The sequence below is a fragment of the Ctenopharyngodon idella genome, chromosome 13 (assembly GCF_019924925.1).
Source record: "Ctenopharyngodon idella isolate HZGC_01 chromosome 13, HZGC01, whole genome shotgun sequence".
Lineage (NCBI taxonomy): Eukaryota > Metazoa > Chordata > Actinopteri > Cypriniformes > Xenocyprididae > Ctenopharyngodon > Ctenopharyngodon idella.
In genome coordinates, this window is record NC_067232.1 from 5,203,210 (window position 1) to 5,229,257 (window position 26,048).

The 26,048-nt window shown below is 35.3% G+C and overlaps 1 protein-coding gene and 1 long non-coding RNA gene across 2 annotated transcripts; one reads left to right on the forward strand and one right to left on the reverse strand.

The window, feature by feature from the left end:
- Positions 1-456: 456 nt before the first annotated feature.
- Positions 457-15,062, reverse strand: chp1 (calcineurin-like EF-hand protein 1). Its single transcript, XM_051917937.1, has 7 exons — positions 14,733-15,062; positions 11,671-11,743; positions 8,863-8,943; positions 7,961-8,088; positions 5,857-5,918; positions 3,775-3,897; positions 457-3,582 (listed from the first exon to the last, which is right to left on the reverse strand). Exons 1-7 carry the CDS (start codon positions 14,797-14,799, stop codon positions 3,529-3,531), a joined length of 588 nt encoding a protein of 195 aa, XP_051773897.1. The 5' UTR covers positions 14,800-15,062; the 3' UTR covers positions 457-3,528.
- A 2,527-nt stretch (positions 15,063-17,589) lies between these two features.
- LOC127525410 (uncharacterized) lies at positions 17,590-20,096 on the forward strand. The gene is made up of 2 exons (XR_007933329.1): positions 17,590-18,456; positions 19,710-20,096. It is a non-coding gene; the product is annotated as an uncharacterized LOC127525410 (long non-coding RNA).
- The last annotated feature ends 5,952 nt before the right edge of the window (positions 20,097-26,048 follow it).

The following is a 26,048-nucleotide window of genomic DNA, read 5'->3' on the forward strand; positions in this document are numbered from 1 at the left end:
GGCCATCTTTAAAACTCCTCTTGGGCAGCTATTTCAGTTTGCAAGCACAGCTCCTATCTCTTTGAATGGGGAAACATTAGATTCTCCAAAGCTGTTCACCAAGATTACATTTCCTATTTTAAATCACCAATGAAATCGGACAACTGTCTCAATTTTGTTTCTAAGCGCTCAAATCATGACAAAAAAAAAAAAAGTGCATTTTTCAGGCTGGACCAGCCAATGCACACGTGCAATCAGAACACCGAGAACCCAGAGCTTCTAACGGCAGCTGCAGTGATACGATAACTTTGCCAACTGGCGATTGGCTCTTTTATTTAGAAGGCGGGAAGTACATGTTGCACTTTCTCCTATTCATAGTAACATGAGTGCACTGTCTTTGTATGTCTCAAGTCTTTGCTCTGAAGTGCTACAGACCAAACCACAATAGAACCACAAAGAGAATTACATCACAAAACACCAGGGAATCATGGCACTTTTATTTAGAGTCCACATCTTAAATGTACATCATAATTATTACACCACATTGAAAGAGTTCATTTAATTTTTGTTCTCTGGAAAGGCTCTGGAAAACCTTTCAAAGTACAACTCAAACTTATTTAAGAAATCTTTACATAAAGCAAGAATCTGCAAGAAGCACTACAGAACTTCAAGTACCTGTGAGTGATACATGGATTTAATCGTAGCATTGATAATCAAATAATCAGTGTTTGATTTTGTTCATATATTAAGCAAAGTCAACAAGCATTAAAATGCACCAGACTTTTATCACCACCCTGATGAACTTAAGCGTTCAGTCATCAGTTTACATCATTGGGAGTTAACAGTACGATGATGTAGTAGGGGAGCAACACTTTGGCTCCAAGTACCCTTCTTATAAATAATGATACATGACAATTCTGAGAACATGCGTCACATTGGACAAATCACACACACACACACACACACACACACACACACACAACACTAAACCACTGTTTAGCTTCATGAAACTGACTGGACCAAATGATTTTTTGGAGAAAATGAGTGGAGTCTGACTGTGCAAAACTTGATGCTAAGGCATTGTGGGCGGTTGGTGTTATTATGGGGTTGCTAAAAAGTTCTAAATGTCTTTTTTCCATGTTGCTAAGGTGTTCTTAATGTTAACTAGTCTAAATTAAAAGAGCCCATGCACATCTCTATTATAGTATGGTCCCTCTATAATTCAAGTCCATTCTTCAAATGCAAATCTAGCAGGATTTTTTGGTTGTTTAATTACCCGGAAGGTGAAATATTGTAATTTGACATAAACATACTTTCCTAAACAAGTGTCAAAATTTTGCTTTCTAACACAAACTTTGGTGCACATCACTTCCCATACTGTTTAGTTATCAGTCTGTTTTAGACTTTAGTTAGGGTAATGCCATATTTAAGGCATAGAATTACAGTGCGTTCAATGGATTGTACTGTATTTAACATCATAACATACCGATTATTCAGCTGTCAAAATGTCTTACCAAAAAAAAACCACATTTCAAACTCAATACAACAGTTTTAAATGTTGTGAGTTGTTAATATGACATGATCCAGAATCTTTATTCAGTACATATCATTGTAAAGGCTAAGGCTGCATCCCAAATCGCATTCTTCCCTACTATATAGTAGGTGAAAAACATTATGTAACAAAAGTAGTGTCTCAGAATTCACAGAACTCATAAGAGTAGGCAAAAAGCACCCGAATGACCTACTACTTATGGTGAGATTCTGAAGATGGACACTTTACTATCCCATGAGGCCACAGGAGAGGATTTATGAATGGCAGTGAAGCGACGCAACTGACACTGGTAGGTCACATGATAATGACAGCATGGAGGATGTAGTACATATACATTACTTTCATCCTACACACACTCATACTATATAGAACATACTTGTTTTTTTAGCTGTCACAAAGTAATTACTTATTCAAAATAAGTACCTACTCAAGAGAGTATGCGATTTCAGACGCTGCCATAGTCTATCCCTCACAGCCTCGTTTTCATCAGTGTTAAATTCAATATAGTGTCTACCCTGACCACCGTAACCACTATAGACATTGAGGACAAGTCCCCCTGATAATTAGAAATGGCCAAATTACCCCCCTCCCCCCCAGCTGCTCTGCTGTACTCCATTACACACCACTCTATTTGTTGTTGGGATGACAAAAAGTTGTAGAAATTATGTTCTTAGTCTGATCTACCTCAGCGGTCTAACGGTGCTCATCACTGTCTAAATGTTTGAGATGGCCAATCAAATCAAAGGCGGGCCTTACTCTTCACAGAAGACAAGTGTCAAATCAATTAATGAGAGTGCATGCTAAGATGTAAGTAGCTAAACACTTAATATTTGACAACTTTTTTTTACGACAGAAATGTTAAACGACCCACAGTAATATCCAGTGATGCAAATTTTATCAAGTTTTGCCGTTTTTGAACTGTATCATGTACATTATATTAATGTATAACTGAATGTGACGAGAACAGAAACGTATCATGATTTCAACATATTAGACATACGAATAAGATTGCATGTGTGCATATTTTAAAAGAAAATAAATTTTGCAAATAGTTACAATTGATTAGTTCATACCTACAATTAGACCTAGAACTTCTACATTCTCATTGCTTTTTCTTTATTCCCTTAAATCTCTTTTAATTATTTAATTCATTTAAATTAAAAGACTCCCACCCCACCCCACCCCCAATGTACAAGACATGGTTACAGCCTTGTTTAGGGTTAGAATTTTGGAAAATGTTGTCATGTCAAATTTTGGTGGCTTAAACAAAAAGAAAAAAAGATCTCGGTTTCTTTTGGTATGAACTTCGCTTTAAAAAGAAATGGGAGCACAGAATCACTCACTGTTATAATGACCTGATTTTCTCAACTGTTCATTAGGTGTATAAAGACAAAAACCCCACTGAAAATTTACTGGAAAAATCCATTTTCTGAGGTCAAGGAGTCTGTTTTCTCAGATAATGATCTAGACTTGAGATCATTATCCATCACAAGTAAGAAAATATTATCCACATCTACCCTTACTTGAAAAAAATAAACTGATGTATGTCTGACTGCAAGGAAATACCAGGGAGTTAAATGTTTTTAAATGGCCGTGAACCAAAGTTTCTCACGTAAAATCTCAAACTCATTTCTTTATTACAGAAGCATCAGATTTGGCCTTTAAGATGGTGATGAAAAGCACCATCAGTCTTAATATCAATGATAGTTTCCCCATCTAGGAAGTTTTAAACAGTTGCTCCCACAGCTAGAATAAATATTTTAATATACGAGAAAAAAGCCGCAGTGACTTTTGAGAACAGTGAAGGCACCAGGACATGCTGTCCATCTAGTGCAACAGCAACTCAAGAGTGACAGATGATTGGAACAGAAGTAACCAGGACAACGCAATCATGTTTATCAAGCACGAATCGGCCCACAGAAATAAGAATTGGGGGCGTGTCTTATCTATATTGACACGTATTGTCTCCACTCAAGAGTTCAGAACGCGTTTGGTCTTCAGTGAAGGAAGCGTATGCTCATCTTTTGTTCGACGTCCACTTTTTCCAACACCTGAGGAACAAAAAGAGGCATTTTAAAAGGAATAGTTCACCCCAAAACAAATTTTGGCATCATTTAATCATGTCATTCTGATCCTTATTATATTCTTTCTTCCATGAAACACTAAAGGAAAACTCTAGGGTGAACTATCCCTTTAAGGTGGAGCTCAAATACTTTGAAAGCTTTCCATTTTCCAGGAATTACCTTGGTGAACTCATTGAATGAGATACACATGTCTCCGTTAGTGTCAGCCTCCTGGATGGTTCTATCTGCAATGCTTCCAAGCTGCTCATCAGAAATATTCACCCCCACCATCATTCTCAGCACCTGAAAGAAAAAAACAAGTTTGAGTCTTATTTGGTTTTTACATTGTTTTCCAGTGTCCTCTAGGGGCTGAAAGCAGACTGCAATTCTCTATGCATTCACTTCACTTCACTTCACTTTTTTTTTTTTTAAATGGCTTATTTCATGAGTAATAAAATTTGATGTGATCATCTGAGGTTCAAAAGGCCATCTACTGAAACTAAGCTGGGAAAAAAAAAAAAACAAAAAAAAAAAAAAACTGAAACCCTAGTATTTCTAATGTCAGAAACCTGAATTTCCACGCCTATTCACTGTTGGCCCCACTGGTTATTTTAATGTAATACAAGTAGGAAGGACACTATTATTCATATTAAATCAGTCGCTAAGACTTCCAGCCTTAAAAACAATGGTTTGAGCATTTTTTTTTTAACAATAACTGATCATTTTTATCTTTATCTTAACCGTTTGTGCATTACAGTTCAGTGTTGTTTATTTTAACACATTGTAAAGAAGCTTTATGCAGGTTTTTTTTTTTGAAGGATAGAACGGCTATATAACATTGACAGCTAGCGGCTGAAATAAGTACTGCCGTCCAAATTAATTTTAATATGCCTCTGGTCATAGAGCTTTTTAAATGGATGCCGAGGCTTTTTAGGTAGGGTAGAATCTCTGACCCAGTTCAATTGCTGGCTTCCATGGTTGCCAGCTGGCTGTTGTTGTTTTTTTTTTCCATCAACCATAACGCACATTCAAAAATAGAACATGGCTGTGATATGTCTTCCAGATAAACAAGTATGTGAACTGAAGCATGTTTCCTAAATATCTGCAAACACATTATGGTACTTGTATGCTTTAGTACGGTCAAAAAAAAAAAAAAAAAAAAAAAAAAAACACTTTTAAAAACTATATTGAGAAAGACAAACCAGTTTTAGCAGAGCAAAGTGCTGTTGGTTATTGTAACTGTCTGAGAGTAAAAAAAATTATGATACACTATGCAACCAAAAAAATCTGAATTTAAAATATAGTGACGGTTTAAAAATAAAGTGATTTAAATAAATAACTGAACAAATAAATAAATAAATAAATAAATAAATAATTCCCTGAAACAGAAAGCAATAGACCATCTAAGACCACCCTAAGATATAGGATGCATGCGTTTTGTAGCTAAATTAACATTATAGTGTTCATAGATTACACAGTTTTACGCGTTTTGTATTTTGGAACAAGTCACAAACCACACCTTTGATAAATATACATTTTATATATATATATATATATATATATATATATATATATATATATATATATATATTTTTTTTTTTTTTTTTTTTTTTTTTTCCCCCAGATTTTCATGGCAAAATTCAGGTTAAAATATAACAGTAGATAAAATAATGGTCACACTTTAGTTTAGGGTCCAGGTCTCACTATTAACTAACTTAACTAACTATTAACTACAACTTTTGCCTCAGTGAACTTCTAATTACTGCTTATTAATAGTTAAGGTAGTTGTTAAGTTTAGGTATCGGGTAGGATTAAGGGATATAGAACATGGTCATGAAGAATAAGGCATTAATATGTGCTTTATAATTACTAATAAATAGTCAATATCCTATTAATATGCATGCTAATAAGCAACTAGTTGATAGTGAGAATTGGACCCTAAACTGAAGTGTTACCAAAATAACATATATAGTTTTTTTTTCTTAAAGATCTATTTTTCATCTTTAACAGTAGAAGTAAAAACAATATTTCCCTGAAGTCCCCTGAATTTTGAAATGACCTTTTGAAATCTAGCGGGAATGACTAAGAGTTTTCCCTGTCTAACAGAGCGTCTTCCATGAATATGAATAGCTGGTTTCACATGGCAAGGGCAGCTGAGTCAGAGCTTCATTGTTCAGACAGTACAGAACGTTCTTTTGTTTCCCATGTCAGAGCCGAGTGCAGAGGCTTTCAGTTGTACGTCATTAAGCATGATTCTCTTACCTGTAGCAGCTCGTCTCTGGAAATCTTGTCGTCTCTGTCGAGGTCGTATAACCGGAAAGCGACTGAAGAAATAAGAGAAAATCAAAATATTATGAAAAGCCTTAAATCGCAACACTATGGTTTACATGAACACACTGCAAGCTTGGCTGGTGGAAGAGAATGGCCTTCCTGAGCAGAGATAAAGAGTAGCTGTGAACTCAAGCAGGTTTTAGAGGATCATTAAAACAACAATAATTTAGTTTAAGACCAGGAACAGTTCAAGCCCTTCATTTTCTTTTGGGAAATGACATTTTGCCTGCTTATAAATGCTTTGAAGATACTGAAGAAATTATTGTTCTGATCTGAATTTGTATTTTCTAAAACTAATTTTAATGCGTCTTTTATTTGAGGTTTATATAAAGTTTCCAAAAGGGCATTAAATGAGTTTTACAATCATTCCTTGTTGTGACTTTTTAAACCTTACAGCAAAAATAGCGTTTAAAATGGTAAGTTCGATTTATTTTTGTGAATCAGTTAAAACTGTCCATTTGAATAATTATGATTCTGCCATCTGATTCAGTTATTTGTGTACAGTATATCACTCAAAACATTTAAAAATGCTCATGGAGGCACTGCGAACATTTCTAATATGTTAAAAATGTTTTAGAAAAAATATAAGTACACTATCATTCAAAAGTTTGGAACCTGTAAGATTTCGGTCTCATCAAGACTGCATTTATTTGAGCAAAAATATTGTAAAAATGGTAAATATTGTGAAATATTATGACAATTTAAAACAAATGTTTTCTATTTAAAATATATTTTAAAATGTAATTTATTTCTGTGACCAAAGCTGAATTTTCAGCATCATTACTCCAGTCTTCAATGTCACATGATCCTTCAGAAATCATTCTAATACGCAGATTTGCAGCTCAAGAAACATTTCTGATTATTTTCAATGTTTCTGATTATTATCAAACAGTTGTGCTACTTAACACCCTGATCGTCAGACTAAGTGTAGACTGAAAGATAGATTATGGGATCATAAAAATGCAGTTCATACATGAAACAAAGACTACCCTATGGCAGTACATTATGCATCTGTACATGATTGCAATCCATCTACTTTAAAAAAAATTTGGTTTGGAAACAATCCCTGCATCCGAATATGCCTACTTCTATACTATATAGCAGAAAAACAGTATGTGAGCAGAGTAGTATGTCCAAATTCAAAGTACTCATAAAACAGTACCTGGATGACCTACTACTTCCTGCGAGATTCTGAAGTGTGCATTTGATGAGGCCATGAGGCACCCCTCCCATGAGGCCACAGGAGAGGATTTGTGAATGATAGTGAAGCGACGCAACTGACACCGTAGGTCACATGACAAAGACAACATGGTGGATGTAGTACGTCCGAATTTCGTTCATACTATATAGAACATACTTTTTTTTTTACTGTCGCGAAGTAAGTTTCAAACCAAATGTAGTACCTACTATATAGTTTGCGATTTTGGGTACAGCAAGTGAGTGGATCTATTAGAAAGGGCGATAGATTACTTAAGACTTTTACAAAGTAAAAGTTTGTTTATTGACTGTTTTGTTTGGTTTTACTCTGTTTTATTTCTGTTTTATTTTATTTTATGTTTCCTTACTCTGTTCAGCACTTTGGATAGCTCTGCTATGTTTAAATGTGCTTTATAAATAAAATTTACTTACTTACTAGGGAAGCCTTTTGGATTTTTCAGTTGAATGAAGAATTAGATTTAACTTTAACTCATTATACTTTGTACTGGTTAACAATATGTTAGGTCCCCCTGCAATGGTTCTTTTGGTTTTTCCCAACTCTACAGAGTAACTACTTACATCTACACCTGCAACTCATTTTGTAGCCTACACACTCGGCTGAAGGCCGAAATGGATCAGTCCCAGTGTTTTAAGTATTTTTGTGAATAAAGGCTTTTTAACTTTTTTTTTGGATCAGAAGACATGCCTTGGACTCTTTTCTAAACTATATTTGAAATCCAACCAAAGAGCACCTTCTGGGATTACTTTACAAGGTCCTTCCAGCAAGTAGCAAGATGTTTTCTTTGATCAATATGAGAGATGTTTGGGTTGAACTTACAGAGGAGTTTGTTGGTCCTGCTGTTGAGAGGCTCTCCAGATGACAGGTCTTTGTTTTTCTCGTTGTCCTCCACAGGACGGAAGTGAGCCAGAGTCCTCATGAAGCCTCTAAAGTTCACCTGGTCCTCACTGAGATACATGAGAGAGAGAGATACACACACAAATTTTAAACTTATATTTTATTCCACATTGGTTGGAACGTTGCTTCAGACAAGTTTAGACTCGTGTTTTACAATGTTTTTACAGACATGCCCGCAGGAAAGTTTCTTTATAATTCAAGGAATTTGAGTCCACAGTAAGAATCAAACACTCAAAACCAAATAAACCATGAAGAAACCAATAACCCATGTGACATCCCACCCACATGCCATGTGTTTTGAAAAAGCAATGGTATGGTTTGAAGAGTACTAAACATGTTGTATTATACAGTAACATAATTTCAGCCAAAAACTCACTTACACTTATAAATGAAAATTCAAAAAGCTTTGTCTATCCCTGATGGAAACTGATATGGAAACTATATCCTCTGAGAAATCCAGATGAATGTGATGAAACTGGTCAAGAAATTCCCCTCAAAGCCAAACGAAAGAGGAAAAAAAATGTATCTATGTAAATGTTGGTTTCCTCAAAAATAAGTAGCACAACTGTTTTTAACATTGACAATAATAAAAAAAAAAAAATGATTTCACTTTTTTTTTTTTTTTTTTTTAAGTGAAATATGGACACCATTTTATTACTTTAATATTACCCACTTATCTTTCTTTTCCCATTTACTTACATTTTTGTTTTTTTTCTTTAAGTTATATACCTTGCTGTTATTTGTACAAAAAAAATACAGTATGCTATACTAGTGCATTTACAGATCTAGCTAATATTTCAAATGTCTTCTGAGATGTTCCTCACCCCTCTGGGAAGAAGGCATTAATTATCCGATCACCAAGAGGATTTATGGCCAACTCGGGAATCCTCTGGAAGTCTTCTCGGCTGAGATGGAGAAAGAGAGAGAGAGAGAATGATGTGTTATTGTGTGTCAGAGGTGTAAAGAGTACCTGAAAACCATACTTAAGTAAAGGTACAGATAGCTTACAGCGAAAATGACTCCATTACAACTTACAAATCACCAATTTCACACGACTTTTACTGATCATAAAGTCTTAGAATTTATGATTTTAACAGTACTTTTTAACAGCGCATTTTCTCTGCACCCGGCCTTATTGTTATCAGACTGAGGAGCCAAATTTCAACCGAGCATGTGGATTTTTTTCCTGGTGAAAGTAAATCTGCTGAAACATTTGATATGGCTTAAGTGTTTTCAGGCTTGTTACTTTGAGTCAGTAAGTATTATTCAGCATGCACATGTCTCTGTGCTCTTGGGTTGACATTGGAGCATTTAATGTGTAATAAAGCTGAGCTTCACAGGACAGACAGCCCAACCCTAATTCTGTGAAAACAGGACTTGTTAAAAGGATACGTTGAGGTCTACCCTTTTGTTCATCTAGTAAAGGCTGAAATAAGTAATAATAATGCGATTACTGTGCAGACAGCGTAATTAGAACCGTAATCCCATTACAATAATGAAAAAAAAGTTTAGTAACAGATTATTTCTGGGAGTAACCTTCTCAGGCATAAACACCGGTGACCTCCACACTCACAGGACACACACCACACCACCCTGATTTCAGAGGCTATTTATTGTTCAAACACGAGTCCATGTCTCTAATCTCAGTCTGACGGATGTTTGGAGTGACAACAAATACAGAAGGTCATCAACACGGTTGCGTGCTGCATTTGGGATTTTTTATACTAACTATATTGCTGAGGATGTTTGTTGAACTAACCATCATCTCAGCAGGTTTTAAACCACAGAGGATGTTGCCATTTAAAACAAACAATCATAACAAGAACACAACTTGTGACTTCAGCATATTTGGTCAACAGAATGAGTTCCGTTTCATAAGACACCACAAAAATCATTCAAATGCTTCACAAAAGGTTAAGTTTTCAAAGGAAAAGTTGATTTTGGCTTATTATACAACACCGTTCAAAAGATTGGGACCAGTTCGATTGTATTAATGTTTCTGAAAGAAGTCTCTTATGATCACCAAAGCTGCATTTATTTGATCAAAAATACAGTAAATATTGTAAAATATTTTTAATATAGTAATATTGTGAAATATTATTACAATTTAGAATAACTGTTTTATATTTGGAATATATTTTAAAATGTAATTTATTCCTGTGATGGCAAAGCTGAATTTTCAGCATCATTACTACAGCATCCAGTCTTCAGTGTCACATGATTCTTAAGAAATCATTCTAATATGCCGATTTGCTTCTCAAGAAACATTTATTATTATCAATGTTGAAAACAGTTGTGCTGCTTAAAATTAAGTAGAAATCAGAATACAATTTTACGATTTTTTTGATGGACAGAAAGTTCAAAAGAACATATAAATGCCTTTACTGTCACTTCTAAATAATCTATCCTTAGAATCCATACCGAATAAAAATATATATTTCTTTCAAAAAAAAAAAAAAATTCTTACTGACCCCAAACATTTGAACCGTAATGTACTTTGGTTTTTATTTTGTCATTTTATTCAATCTCACTATGATTGTACATATTATACTTTAATCCTCTGGTGGCAGACAAATTAATATATGATATTTTAGTTCAATAATGCTTTTTTAAAATGTAATATTGTGTATTTTTTGGGGATTTTATGGTACTAAATTATATTTATGTAATAGTTAACCAAAAACTAAATAAAAAAAGTTATAGTTAAGTTTATTATGAAAAGTGCATACAAATACTATTTTAAAATATTATAAAAATATATACATATTTTCCAAAACATGTTTTACTCTAAAACTGTGAGAGAATAAATAAATCTAAACAAGATGTGTTCCAAATTTGAGGTTGATATCTTAAAAAAATCAGCTTTCAGTAAGATTTTGTTTGGGCACAGTACCGAACATTTCCACTAGATGAAATTTGCTTCCCATTCGTTTCCAATGCGAACATTTTTGACCGCAAACAGTATAAGTATGACTTTTTTTCCCCGGACAATTTAACCTTTTCGAATCATGTCCATGATTTTGTGTGTTCACATAGTGCACAAGTTTTGTACTATGTCCTTACCATACTTAGTTTTGTACTAATCTTTACCAAGTTTTGTACCATTGCGATGAAGTAAAACTTTCTAAAAAAACAAAACGTAATTTTTTTTCCTGTTACTGCTATATTTATCAGTACACAACCGTCACCACTGTGCACAGCTTGCTTTCTATATTGTCTCATCTTCCTTATAACAACCTTTCATTGATAATAATCATTGTGTGTACAGAAGTCAATCCAGTTCTAAGGACACACATAAGACATGCAAACGACTATGGCAATGTCACGCAAGGAAATGTGTGCTTCATTACTGTCCTTGAGCTCCCTCTTTTACAAGAAATATTTACAATCAAAGTTGTATTTTTAGCAGTGTAATAAGAAAAAGTCTTTCCTCATAGTCAAAACTCAAACATTGAGCTAGTCATTCCTTAACATATTAACTTACAGAGCCGGAGGCTGGTGTGAATGTTAAATTAAAAGCGAGTGTGCAGACATAATAGAGCTGCTTGTGTAATACCTGCTTCCTCATAGGTCAAAGGTGTTGCAACATCACACAGTTAAAGTTCATTATTACTTAACCAAGTAACTTGTACCTGAGTGCTCCATTCTCTCCTTTATCAAGACTGTGAAAGCGGCTGTAGAGGCGAGTGATCTGACTGTGGGAGACTGTAACACACACAAATGAAGTCTGGTTAAGGACAGTGAACATTCAAGTCACAGATGTGATCATCAGATTGACAGTACTGGTTTAAGGCTTATCTGAATGACCTAACATACTACATGTTTCTCAAACTACACAAGAGATAATGAGGGTCTTATATCACAGGGAAGTTATCAACAGCTTGATCAATCTAGAGAGAATTTACAAGCTTAAATATTGAAACAAAATCTAATCTTGAAACTATTCATTTGGGTTTATGTAGGTTTTATGAAGGTAAATTTAAGACTTTTTAAGACCAAGTAAAGAAAATGTACGAAATATATTGAAGGGAACACAGTATGTTCTCTAAATGTAAATGTCTAGGGAGGAACAATCAGTTGTATTAGCAACACTTCAGAGTTTGAAAATACAACTTCCAACAGATATCCATTACTTTTTAATTCATTTTACAAAAAGAGTAGCTTGAATATGTCCGTTCTCAACATAACTTTTACTGTATTTTCTGATCACACTGCAAAAAAGCAGTCTTGTTTTCCAGTGCAATTGTCTAAAGAAGTTTCTTAAATCAAGATGCATTTACTGGAGATACAAATGACAAAATATTGTTTTCTGTTAAATTGATCAAAATGAGCTCAGAAAAATCAACTTTAAATGGAAGTTTTCAGAACTTATTGACATTTGTTCTTGTTTTACACATTTTGTTTACATTTTCAGACTTCATTTTATATTTCATCTCATTGTAGACAGTGCTACGTCAGAACGGCGGCTCATTATTTGGCCGGCTCCTGCGTCAGCATCACACGCGTGCGTCGTGCTGGTCACGTGAACAGCGTTAGCCAATACTGAACCGGCGTTCTTACATAGAACCTGGAAGCGTTGCGCTGTGTCTACAATGTAAACAGCGTAGGAGAATGACAGGGAAGAGAAGAAATTGTTGAATAAAGTTATTTTTGAAAAAAAAGTATTCTCGTCGCTTCATAACATTAAGTTTGAACCACTGTAGTCACATGGACTATTTTAACGATGTCTTTTCTACCTTTCTGGGCCTTGAAATGTTAAAAATGTCATGTTATGATGTTGCTGTCTATAGGGAGGTCACTCAGAAAGCTCTCAGATTTCATCAAAAATATCTTAATATGTGTTCTGAAGACGAACGATTGTCTTAATGGTTTGGAACGACATGAGGGTGAGTAATTAATGACAAAATTTTCATTTTTGGGTGAACTAACCCTTTAAATAAATACAAAAAAGGGACCATAATTCACAAATCAAAATGGCTTTGATTCCAGCTCTACACACTGTTCATTATCTCAACCAACTTCATGAGGTTTGTGTGATGTTTTATGTATACTGGACACTGTTCAACCAAATAAAGCAGCTTTAGAATGTTCCTGGAAATCGCTACACAAATAAATCACTGTTTACCATTAACAAAGTAAAGCCAATATCTAACCACATCAGTGGAACAACTTCCACAACAATTCAACATGGCTTGGAGTAAATTAAGTGAATAAATACAAAACAATCCCACAGGATACAGCTGCACAAGCTCGGCCAAGAGTTATCTCTCAACCACATAAAGAGAACCAGTGTTAAATCCTGGATTCTTCCCTGTAGGCTTTGACACCAGAGAAAGAGAGCGGAAAAACATACAATTACAAGAAGGAGAGCACTTCGTGTGGCTTTATGGGAATGTAGTAAAATCTGGGTTTACAAACACATAAAATAAGTCATGAAAATACATATACACAAATCAGGGCATTAGAAATTGTGAAATATTAACAACGGTTCAAAACATCAAAACAAAAGCCTGCAGACCCTTTGAGTTTGGTTTATGTGGTCTGCAAAATAAAGACTAACATATAACCCATATAGCTCCACTAACATATAAACCGTATCCCCAGCCTATTTCTAGATTTTGTGGGGGTGGACGTCTGTCCCTGTGGTTCATCCGTACCAAAAGCCCAAGCACTGAGACGGCAGAGATCAGAAAATGCTGCTTTTCTTGGCCCTCACACCAACGATCATATAACATTTTCTAAACCTCTAATTACAGCTGCACAGGTGTAAACAGTGTTATTAAAATATAATTTTTTTGCATCAGTGAAATGCAGATTACCAAACCCTGATCCAGACATAACTTCATCCAGATGTCTGAAAACTAGGGTTGGCTGAGTGATCTATTAAAAGCAAATCTGATGCGTCTATTTTCGCCATTACTCAAAAAAAGTCCCTTTATGGTAGTTTTAATATATTAAAATGTTTTAGCAAAACATATATTCTCGGTCTTTGCTATATATTGCTATATTGGAGTTTACAAAAAATGAAAATGCTTAAACATATTTCTTCCTTGTATTTATTTAAAAAAAAAAAAAAAAAGCATGTAAAACAAACCATGATTATTCTGACCCTAGTTTTACAGCAATATTATATATATATATATATATATATATATATATATATATATATATATATATATATATATAATGTGTGTGTGTGTACTACAGACAGTATTTGACACAAACACACTAGCTGCTTCTGAAAATGAGAGATATTCATTTGTTGCCCCTCAATACACACACACCCCCCACTCATATCATGACACACACACACACACACACACACATCAGATCATCTGAAGTGCAGGGTTCACCCAGTCAGTTTAGATGAGTGGCTCTCAAACTTGCTCATGTAACCTCTACTAATAGGCTGAGTAGTTGAATTAGGTTTGTTATACCGGTAGTTGAAGCATAACATGTGGTGAGCTTCTTTTAACCAAAAATAAATATTTTGTAAGAAAAAAAAAAAAAATGATATTATTAGGTCCTCCTGTAGACATTCAAGTTTGTTTTAAAATGCATTTAGCACACCACAGGACATGAAATACTTCCCAAAAAGTATGTCATGTGTCATGTGTATGTGTCATCATCATCAGAACTCTCTCGAGCCATGTAAACCAAACACACTATTAATCCACACAAAACTAATACTCACATCCAGTTTCTTTCTTGATTTCTTCAATGTCCTCTTCTCTGAGTAAAGATGAAGCTCTGGAGCCCATGACTGCTGTTTCTAACTGAAGATCAGCTCGAGCTAACACGTGAAATACACTCCTTATCACTAAACACAGAGCTTTATAAGGCTGTCGGATAAACAGTCAGCCTTCGCAACTGTCTATCCGGCGTAACACTCGCTTACTTCCTAATTACAACGGGATCAGACGCGATCCAAATCAAATGTAGTTGAATAAAGGAAGAGTTTGAGAGGCTAAGCTAAAGGCAGGTCGGAGTGGATCTCCGTGACGTCCGCAAATGCCGATTCGGTGTTTGTGTGGACTGTGGCCACGCCTGTAGAATAACGCGTTATGATTGGTCTGTGCGGTTGTCTGTCAAGTGGGCGGGATTTAAAGGGCCAGGCGTGTGCAAAAGAGTTCCTAGAAATAGAATAAAGCGGGTAGTGTGACAATGAAATGGGGATGCCATATCAGAAAATACAACATGAGAAGTATTATAAAGAGATATATGAAAGGAACCCATTCAAAAGCAAAACCATATAATTATAAAGACAAAAACTTTCTAAACCGATTGTTTGTTTCTTTATAATTGATATCAGATGAAAAGTCAGGCCACATTTTGTTAAAAAATTAGATATAAATCAGAAGCAACTTTTTAAATTGTTGTTATTATTATTCGTTTACATTTATTCATTCATTCAGCACTTTCCAACTACACATGTAGAAAAGTTCTGAAGAATGAGCTTTAAGATAAAATGCCAAATTTTGTTGTTATATATATATATATATATATATATATATATATATATATAAATCAATCTTAAAAAATGTTTAAACACCTAGGGTACAAAAATACTTGAAGGATATTTATTTCACCTTCCCAGTTTGAGCAATACTTTACCATGGATAATTCCCAGTCAATGTGTTCTACCAGCACTAATGTGGTGCTGTTTTCCCAACAAAAAATGATGTCACTTCCTCGAGGATGATGTCAGTAACTGACCTTTAGTAGAGGGTAACAGGATGGAAAGTGTCAGTCGAGAGCACTGGAACAAACAGACCACGGAAATGAACAATAGACTAAACACCAACAGATGTTTTGTGTGGAATATTTCAAAAGGAAAAGCAAAGAAACACCTGGATTTAATGTTAGAAGTTAGTGCAGCATCCAACATCCACTCAAGCCAAAGTAAAATGATTCACCCTCATAAATGCTTTATTGTGACACTAAAAGAATTGTTTGGAACACATGCAAATAAATTTGGCTTAGAAATAAGAAATGAATTGCAATGCTTTGTTTGTTTGTTTGTTTACTTATGTAGATAAAATGCATGCAAATAAATTTAGCTTTTAAATAAGAAATTAATTGCAATGCTTTGTTTGTTTGTTTACTTATGTGGATAAATATTGCCTCTTATTTGGAATGTAGATCCTTTTCAGTGAAGATTGGTAACTATTTCTCTGCGTCAGCACCTATTACCTGTGGGGTCCCACAAGGGTCCATTTTGGGTCCTGTTTTCATTGTATATGCTCCCTTTGGGAATGATTTTTAAGAAGTATGGTATTTCTTACCATCTGTATGCTGTTGACACTCAAGTCTACTTGCCGTTGAGACCTAGTAAGGATTCCAATGCTATACTCCGTGTTCGGAGGAAGTAAAGCTGTAGATGGCTGAAAATATGGCAGAAATAAATATCTTTGATTGCACAGCTTGTAGCCAGACCTCGTTTACCATCTGGCTACAAGCTGTGCAATCAAAGATACTTATTTCTGCCATATTTTCAGCCATCTACAGCTTTACTTCCTCCAAACACGGAGTATAGCATTGGAACTTAGGCCCATGGAACGGGATACCTGCAGGATCAAGTAAAGAACTTGGGAGTCATTTTTGACTTATCTCTCATATTTATCGACAGATAAAGAGGGTGGTTCATAATTGCTTCTTTTATTTAAGGGCAATAGCCAAATTTAAACCAATTCGGTCAGCTAATGACCTGGAAAAAGTAGTCCATGCCTATATTTTTCCCGTCTAGATTATTGTAGTGCTCTTTATGTTGGGACCTGCCATATGTTGCTAGTACAAAATGCTGCTGCAAGGTTAATGAATGCTGGGAAAACGGATCATGTTACTCCATTGTTATCTTTTTTAGGATGGCTACCAGTACAATTTAGGATACAGTTTAAGATTTTGCTTCTGTGTCATGGAGACCAATTGAGGAATCTTTAGTTTATCCCTATGAACTGAAACATCTTGGGGTTCCACTAAGGCAGTGTAAATCTCGGTTTGGTCCTATTGTCTCCTCTCTATATGGAGGGAAGTTGAAAAGCAAACACAACAAGTTACAATCTGGCATAGGCATTTGCCTATTTTCAATAATAATAATCTTTTGTCAGGCAATGCCCCATGTCACTGTCCGCATTGGACTCACAACAAAGTAAACACTTTGGGAGATATCTATGATGATATTGGTCTAAAATCATTTCAGAACATTAAATTCCAATATAATTTACAAGGTACCTCTTTTTTTACGTATTTATGTATAAGATCAGCCCTTCTGGCATATGGGGTGCCTTGGGACTCTTATTTACCTATTCACCTGTTGCGCCAACTAATCCTTCCTTCTGAGAAATCTCCCTCTTCTGTTTCTGTTATTTGTCTGTTTCTTCTTGAGCATTCATACAAACCCTCATCTATTACAACTGTTTGGGTCAAGGATCTTAAAAGGAACACTCCACTTGTGCAATGATATTACGCAAGGGATGGTTGCAAGGCACACTCCCTGTGCAAGCAGGGGGTCACAGGCGCTGCGTAATATCATTGCGCCTGCTGCAGCCATGGTACGACAGCAAAGTTCCTTGATTATTACACCGGAATGAGAGTATAGTTCCTAGCCATATCGGCCTAGAAAATCACAACTTTTCATTTTCCGTCGGTCTTAGTACATGATGTAACTACAGAAGAGTCAAGTTTTAAATAGGAAAAATATTGAAACTCTTTGGTCATTTTTTAACGAGATGCTAACGGTCTAATCCGATTCAATGAACTATGCTAAGCTATGCAAAAAGTGGTACCGCCAGACCCGGAGATCTGCTGAATGGATTCGAAAACGGTAAAACTCAACTGTTTAACTCTAGGGGAGTTGGAAAATGAGCCTATTTTCAAAAAAAGCGAAGTGTTCCTTTAATAAGGATGTGCATGTTTTATTATCGGATAAGGTAAGGTTCTCTTTATGTGGTTGAGTTTTAACTCTTGGCTGAACTTGTGCAGCTGTATCCTGTGAGATTATTCTGTATTTATTCAGCTGTCTTCAAAGAACCCCAATCATCAAATGATACACTGGAAATTACTACATAGGGTTTACTTGACTCCTATGTAATGTTTCTATATAAATCTATCCTCCTCTCCTAAGTGTAATCTCTGTTTTTAAGGATCTCTAGACATGTACTTGCACTTCTTTTGGGATTGTCCCTCTCTCTCACCTTTTTGGACCCAGCTCTCACAGGATCATATCTGTTAGGCACTGATATATGTTTGACTCCACGCCACTTTTTTTTAAATGATTTTTGGGACCTTGCATTATCCACTCAACAAAGGTGTTAAAAAAAAATGTTAGTCAACTGTTGGAATCCTCCTCACACAATGGACAGACGAACGTGGACAGTGTCTTTGTTTCATGGATCCAATGTTAAGACTGTGAATTTATGGTATGCTGCTTTTGATATTGTCACAACTTTTTAAACATCTTTGTAAACCTGTATTTTTATTTTATTTTATTATTATTTATTTATTTATTTTATTTTATTTTATTTATTTTGTCTACATTCTGTGTTTGTATTTTATTTCTATATTCTTGAAGTCTACCAGGGGTGGGATGGTTTGGAGTGGGGAATAGTTAGAAGAAACTTTTTCGATGATCTTACCAAATATTGATTTGATAGGTAATAGAAGTTAATTGATGAATAAAATCTATTTATGACAGTATTTTTGAAAGCATCTTCACTTTTCAGCATTTTTACACAAACTCTTGCTCAACTCTTGTTTTTAAGGAACGTTTAAAAGCTTATTTGTACTCTCTGGCATTTTAGTACATTACTCTATGGATGTTTTTATGTCTTGTCTTATTGTTCTATTGCTTTCTATTGCACAGCACTTTGGAACAAGGTATAGCCTAAATAAAGAAACGAAACAATCTCAAAGCTATATTATAACTGTCTAATAAACGAAAAAACAGAATAAATAAACCAGAATTATTAAGATGAAATAAATTAGATATAAATCAGAAACCACTATTATTGTAATTATTATTATTAGCTATATAATTCGAGGACACAGGTGAAATAACCGAACATTTAGCACGTGAAAGTTATTATTAGGCCCATTAGGCTACTAAATATTTGAGAATAAATGGGTTTAGAATAATAAATGCTTTCATTCAGCTGGGCAAATATTGATGCTGGTTACTTTGTGGCCGGGGGGAATTCTCGTCGTTGTCAGGTGTAATGAATAGCCATGGAGGTCACGTGTACTTACATTACACAGCGCTGGTCAGGATGGACCAATGACAACCATGTGTGATTACTGAAATATTATTGGATAATAAAGTCATGTATAGACATATTTAAACGATTATAATTTTTTAGAATACAAATCTCCTGGAGAAATAATATTGTGCGTTTACGTGACATTGCTGCCATCTACTGCATGAAGAGAGAAGTGTTATAACATTCATTTCTGTGTCCAGCAATAAATATATGGCAAATCTCTCTCTCTCTCTCTCTATAGGCCTAGGTAGCCGTATAGGTAGCCGTTCATATCACAATCCTAATATGTAACAGATTTGAGCACCAATTTTTAGTTCCTGGACTGGTGGTGTCATGTAATACTTTATGGCTTTATGTCTCAGTTGTTCATTTTATTTAAATGTATTTAACTCTGCATTTGTATGCTTCTATTCTAGAGGCTGTAAGAAGAAATCCTGTATGTGCACAGACAACTGAGCTGAAGGTCGAAAAAGTTATTAAACGGTGGTTTCATCTAGATGGTGACCTCATGTGATCTCATGAGAATACATATGTGTTTTCATGGAAAGTGTGGTTCTACCATGTACATATACTTACGTTTTCATACATAATAATACGCAATACACCTTGTAACTAAAACGTTAATTATTGACAGCACTGAAACAAATTATTTACATAATGAACAACTTTACAGACCTACAAATGCGTACAAATTTCTATTCATGAATATTAAAATCATGGCAATAATGTTTTGAATCTATTGTGTTTAACTGTCAATTAAATGTTTTAAGTCACGTTTATTAAATGCTGATTCATCTACTTAATATGAAATGATAACGTTTCTTGTGACTTCTGCTGTGAACTAATTTCAGGGGATTACATAAACAAAACTACACTTCAAAACCTTAACATTGATGTTTCTGTAATCGTTTAACCATTATTTATCATTTAATATTTATTTTGTTTGCCATGGGAGACAAAATGCTTTTTCTCAGTATAGAGAAAATGCTATGACTGACAATAGTACCATAAAATACAAAAAAACGCTGGACAGTGAGGGTGGCAGAAAAAGAACACCTCTGCAAGATGTTAATGTAAAGCATATTAAGTATTGTAAAGAGAGGGAATCTGTTTTAAATTGTTTGTTGCGACTTATATATGTTGTTATAACTTATGTTGTTGCCTTTTATAACCAGCTTTTGTTTGTTTTTGTATTTCATTATTTATGCACGACATATTTATGCTTTTCTTAAATTGCATTATTGCTTTATTGATTGTAACAATTTATTGCTCAGTTGTCCTTTTGTTATTCTTGTATTACAAATTTGTTGCCTTTCTTTTGCCTTACTATAGTGTTATCTTTTCCTCATTGAGATTTTCTTCCCCTTCTGCATCAATAAACACTATACTTTGCATTTGCGAAGTTTCATTCTTTTATTATACCTTGCACAATATATAAATATTATATAAGGGTAATTTCTGGTTCAGTATTGGGGACTCTGGCATAATACTGGCCCAGTTATGGCTGTTTTCTGGAGCTTCTGGATAAGTTGTGGGGTAAAGGTGGTGGCATGGCTCTTGTCTGGCTGACATCTGGGGGTTACGGCGCAGTTGTGGGCCAGTTATGGCTGATTTCTGGGGACATTTTGAAGTTTTGGGTGAGTTTTGGTCTGCTTCTGGCATTGATCTGGCTGACTTCCGGCAAACATCACTTGGGCCAACCTTGGGCCGTAATTCCATGTGGTATGTGGGCCAAAATCTCTGCTAAAGCTCAGCCAGATCCGGCCCAAATTTGCTATCTGGGTAACCACTTACGTGACTGCACAATATATCTTATAACACTCTGAAAATGTTCAGTCAGTGTGAACTATATCTTTAACAAAGGTTAATAATGTAAAAAAAATATAGGTTGTTGCTCATAGTTAACTTCATGTTAACTAATGCATTAGCCTAACTAAATGACTAAAGTGTTATCGGAAATACAAATAACACAGGGAAGGTTTCAAACTTAAGTTTACAGTTTAGATGATTCCAAGTAAATAACTCGCAACACCTTTATTGGGACAGGTGGCTTTCCATTCCTGAAAATAAACAGATTTTAGGGCACGTAGGGCACCTCAGGCTTAATAAAAGAGCGAATGTCTGCTCCTGCCAAGAAATATTCTGAGTTGAGTGTTTGCATGACTTGTAATACAAAGCTTACCGTATTCAACCCTCGGCTGGAGCCTGAATTTAACCGGCAGACACTCGCACGCAGCTACTCACGCGGGACAGGGAAACGCCCGCTGCCTGCACCGCTGCCAGGCTACGCGGTTGTTGTTTTTGGACGTCTTGAGGGCAAAAACGTTTCTCCAGCCCTGTAAATCCACAGATGCTCTAATGGGTTCCAGCAACTTTATCTGTGCGAGATCTTCCGTTCCAACCAAGAGCCCGTGGAGTGACGTGAAGCCTGCAGTGGGTTCAAGAAAGCGGATATCTTCTGTGTACGAGTGTATTATGGCACTTTTACAGAACAGGAGTTGTGTGTGAACACAGAGACATTTGCAAAATGATACTTTCTCCTCACAAACAGTCAGTCAGTATGGATGGAAACACTTTTAGAGTTCTGAAGAGCACTATTGAAGCACAGGTACAGCAATAAAGAGAAGAGAGAGGGAAAGATGGAGGCGCTGCTGTCATTTCCAGTTAAAGTCAAATGCTTCAATAGATGCACTGACATTGATTCAGTTCAGAATTTAAAGATGAATTATTGTACTCTGTTTCACGTCATTTCTAACCACACATTTGTGTTTTATTCAGTGAAATACAAGAGAAACATCATGTGTTTTTCATTTAATGTGGATAGCTAGCGGATGGAAACCAGTACGTTTCAGAAGGCCCAAAAAAACACCATAAAATATAATAAAAGTAGTCCATATAACTTTAGCGCTACATTCCAAAAAAAAAAAAAAAAAAACGTTGTTTACATAGTTCTCCCCTCTCACAGCTTTCAAATCTCATTTATGGTCACATATGTTCAATTATATTTCACATCAGTGATGTCAAATTAGGCACAATACAACTAAAGTCTCAAGTTTTAAATGAACACAAGCATGAATGACATTTGAGACTTTTATTGTGCTTTTTTTTTTTGCTCTTTTCTAGCCTGGCAGTACAAACTTCACTTTGCACTTTATGGAAAAGGACAGCAAAAGATGTTCATGTACATATACTGAAATATCACGACACACACACACACACACACACACACACACACACACACACACACACACACACACACACACACTGCAGTGGAAACTTTTCGTTTGAAAACCTTGTGTGTGTGAATCACATTTAATTCACTTTAAGTCACAGTCTGATGATTGTGTTGGGTTATATTCAGTAAAACTATAGTTACAAATGGCTGCAGAATGTAATAAATATGAGAAATAGTATTTTACAATGTTAGGTCTTTTTACATTTAACTTCAATCATTTAGCAGATGCTTTTATCTAAATCAACTTACAAATGAGCAACATCTCAAGCATAGGCTAATAATTAGAGCCAACAATATAGTTTCTTCAATGTTAATTATCTATTAAAATTTTCCCTTCGTGTCTCTCCATGTTACAATAAACAATAAAGATGCAATTGTTTTCATTGCAGTGGCTCATGCAGATACTCAAAATTGTGTAATTTTATTATTATTTTTTAAAGAAATCCAAGTGTTAATTAAATGATGGCAATTAAGAGTCCAAACAGTTTTCAGATATTGAATGTTCAGTATCAGAGCTTTCAAATCTTAAGCTAAATCTTTTTCAATAATGAATCAACAGTAAAAACTACTGTAACTCGTGGAATTGATATTTTTAAAAAAAAAAAAATCTGAAAGTGTTAGCGCTGGTCACTAGGGGGCGCCAATGTTACAGAGATCAGTTGCATTAATTCTTAAACTGTGTGTTTTGGCTAAAGACAGCTGATACATGCATACTCAAGTATTACAAAATATATATCAGAAATACCAGAATGTAACAGCAGCTAATGTAACTTGTTCAGTGGTGCCACACATTGCTAATCTTAAATCATTATTTATGACTGGGATGCCACTGCAGAAAAAGTGTGTGCTCAAGTGGACTAGCAGGTTCTCTGATGGAAACAGTTCTTTGAAGTGGTAAAGCTGTTTTCTAACCTTCTATCTGTTCATCTAGTTCACCTTTTATTCCTTTCCAAACACGTGCGTGCACACACACACACACACACACACACACACACACACAATCAATTTAATGAGAATTACAGAGCACTGATAAATAAGAACGCCCAATGTGATTGATACAATAAAAGAAATAAAAAAGGAAATACATTGCATTTGTTCATCTGGGGTCTCTGAGACACCAAACATATAACACTTTTTATTGAGCTTTATGATGGTTGAGGTGTGTTATCAAATTGAACTTCTCATTGAATTTGGAAAAAACATGTATAACCCTGATGCTTTAATGTGGTAAGGTAAGAATAATTTCTATTAATCTATTGATGCAAAAGTAATGCTAAAATTACAATGCAAAATATAATGTTTTCTCTTTTTTAGATTTAATGGTAAAATGTAACCTGGACCTTCTTTTTCTTTGAATTCACCCTTATCTTCATAGTTTAAGTGCACCAAATGCATATCCGAATTCAAGAAACATCAGCCATAAGTAAAGCACACTAGACCCTTGATCTTCCCTCAGCATCGCTCTGTCTGTGTTTCTCTGTGGGGTTTAAGGGCTTTAGTCTAATAGCTCCATTAGTGCAAGCCAGTGGCATTAAGTAGCATAACAGCGCTGACTGCTTTAACCATCAATAACACACACGCTTTACTCACAGCTTTCTTTCTTTCTTTCTTAGTGTAAGAAAAAGGTAGAAATGGAGGGTGAAAATGGCCCTACAAACTAAACAAATCACGTCAGTTTTTGGTGCAAAAAAAAAAACTTAAGTAAATTTAAAAGTGGACCCCAAAGACAAAATTATGGGCTTGTTAGATTTAACAGTCACTGGTACACATAAAATATCCATCTGCGGTGAACATACCATTTAACAACTTTGCGCCTGTGACTATTGTCCATTTTCTGCGTCTGGAGAAGCACAAGAGATTCACGCACATGTGATTTCAATAGAGTCTGGTGTTAGAATGTTGCTAACAATATGATACTCTGATAAGCATTAAAAATTTTACTATACTTTGAATGAATTAGAAGGATATTTATAATCCACATTTTTTCTTGTTTTGTTAGCCACTTTAGCCATATTGTGCCACCCACAATGCATTATGGGATCACCCTAACCATAAAGGATATATGTGATGCTGCCTTAAAGTCAGCATGAAACCAATTTTTTATGGAATATTGCAGTATTTATTATAAATGATTTATCTGTGCACATCTTTATTTATTTTAAATGTGTTCCTGTAATCTTTAATGAAAAGAACTTGCCCTCCCTCTTGCAGCAACATCTCTTCTCTGATGACGTGTTTAAAGGCGTGAGGGCGGGACAACCTGTCACTCACATGAGATCGACCAATAGCAAACCACAACCATCCAACCACACAATCAATTTCAGAAGGACAGAATCAAGTCTCACCCTACATTTTTTTCTTGTTTGAGAAGTGTTTCACTCAGGCATATGTCACGATAGGGAAGAAAAGACTATCGCGATTTCCGTTTCATGCTGCCACCTAAAGGCATATGGCAAATACTATGACTTAAAATCCAAAACTAAATAGTGAAAACAATTTTCCTGAAAACTATCTGTTTTATAATGCACATTACCAAAAACACATAAAACATATGTAAGCAGTACAGAGAGGTTTCAAAATTGTGGTGCTTTAATCGTGTTTTTATTCGTGACCGATGTCTGTTTTTAGAGTGTTTCATTCATGTCCAAAATTTCACTTAGTTTTCAGTGCTGCTCAAAAGCAGTTTGGCTAATGAGGCCTGATATGAAACAACAGACTACGCTATGGCCCATTACAGCGCGCACACGCACTCTGCAAATGAGACGGGATGCCAGGAAGGCTGAATCTAGTCTTCGGTTTTCCTGTAGGAGAGTCTCGGATGAAAGCAAAGTACTGTGGAGGATCTGCAGCAGGGACGATCAAAGAATAGACATAGACACACACACACGGTCAGTTTGGTGAGGTAATCTGGAGCATTAACACGTTTGAAACGTTCCCTGTGATCCACCTCCGCTCTGTCATCTCTGAGGAAAACCCCCTCATCAACATGACTCTTTCTTTCCAGGCCTAAAAAAGAGTGTGAGCTTTGTTTCTCCTCTCATTCCTTGTGTTTTATCTCAGTAATTATGTCTAAATGTGAATTCCTCTAGACGGATGGAGCTATTGAGAAGAGATGGCTCTGTTTCAGCCCCAGGGGAGCAGATGTGAAGGTGTTCGATTTCTGAGAATGTTTAACATATACGTGAAGTGAACACACACTAATGTTTGGTTGTTGCTGAATGAGAAGCCTAATCCTGTAGGACTCACATTCTTTAATATTGCAGTCTTTTTCAATATGATTAAATGGAGATCTGAGGGACAAATACCCAATTAACTTCACATGTATCTCCTCTAGAGCTTTAGAAGACATCTCAGCAATGCCAAGTATGCAATCAAAATTAGAGATTTCAATATGAACACATTTCTCATCAAAGAGAAAGTTCAACCTGGAAGTTATCACCGCCATCCTGGTTCCCTCGACAAAAACGCAACAGGATTTTTCCATCGGCTTTTGGATTATTGCAGAAAATCAGCTCTGTGA

What these genes read in the sequence shown, in the direction of transcription:
- chp1 (XM_051917937.1), bottom strand. Translation starts at nt 14,799, where the DNA reads ATGGGCTCCAGAGCTTCATCTTTACTCAGAGAAGAGGACATTGAAGAA. An exon ending in GGAGAGAATGGAGCACTCAG is followed by an intron (nt 8,944 to 11,670) that starts GTACAAGTTACT and finishes TCTCCATCTCAG; the next exon opens with CCGAGAAGACTTCCAGAGGA. An exon ending in CCAGAGACGAGCTGCTACAG is followed by an intron (nt 3,898 to 5,856) that starts GTAAGAGAATCA and finishes TTTTTCTTTCAG; the next exon opens with GTGCTGAGAATGATGGTGGG.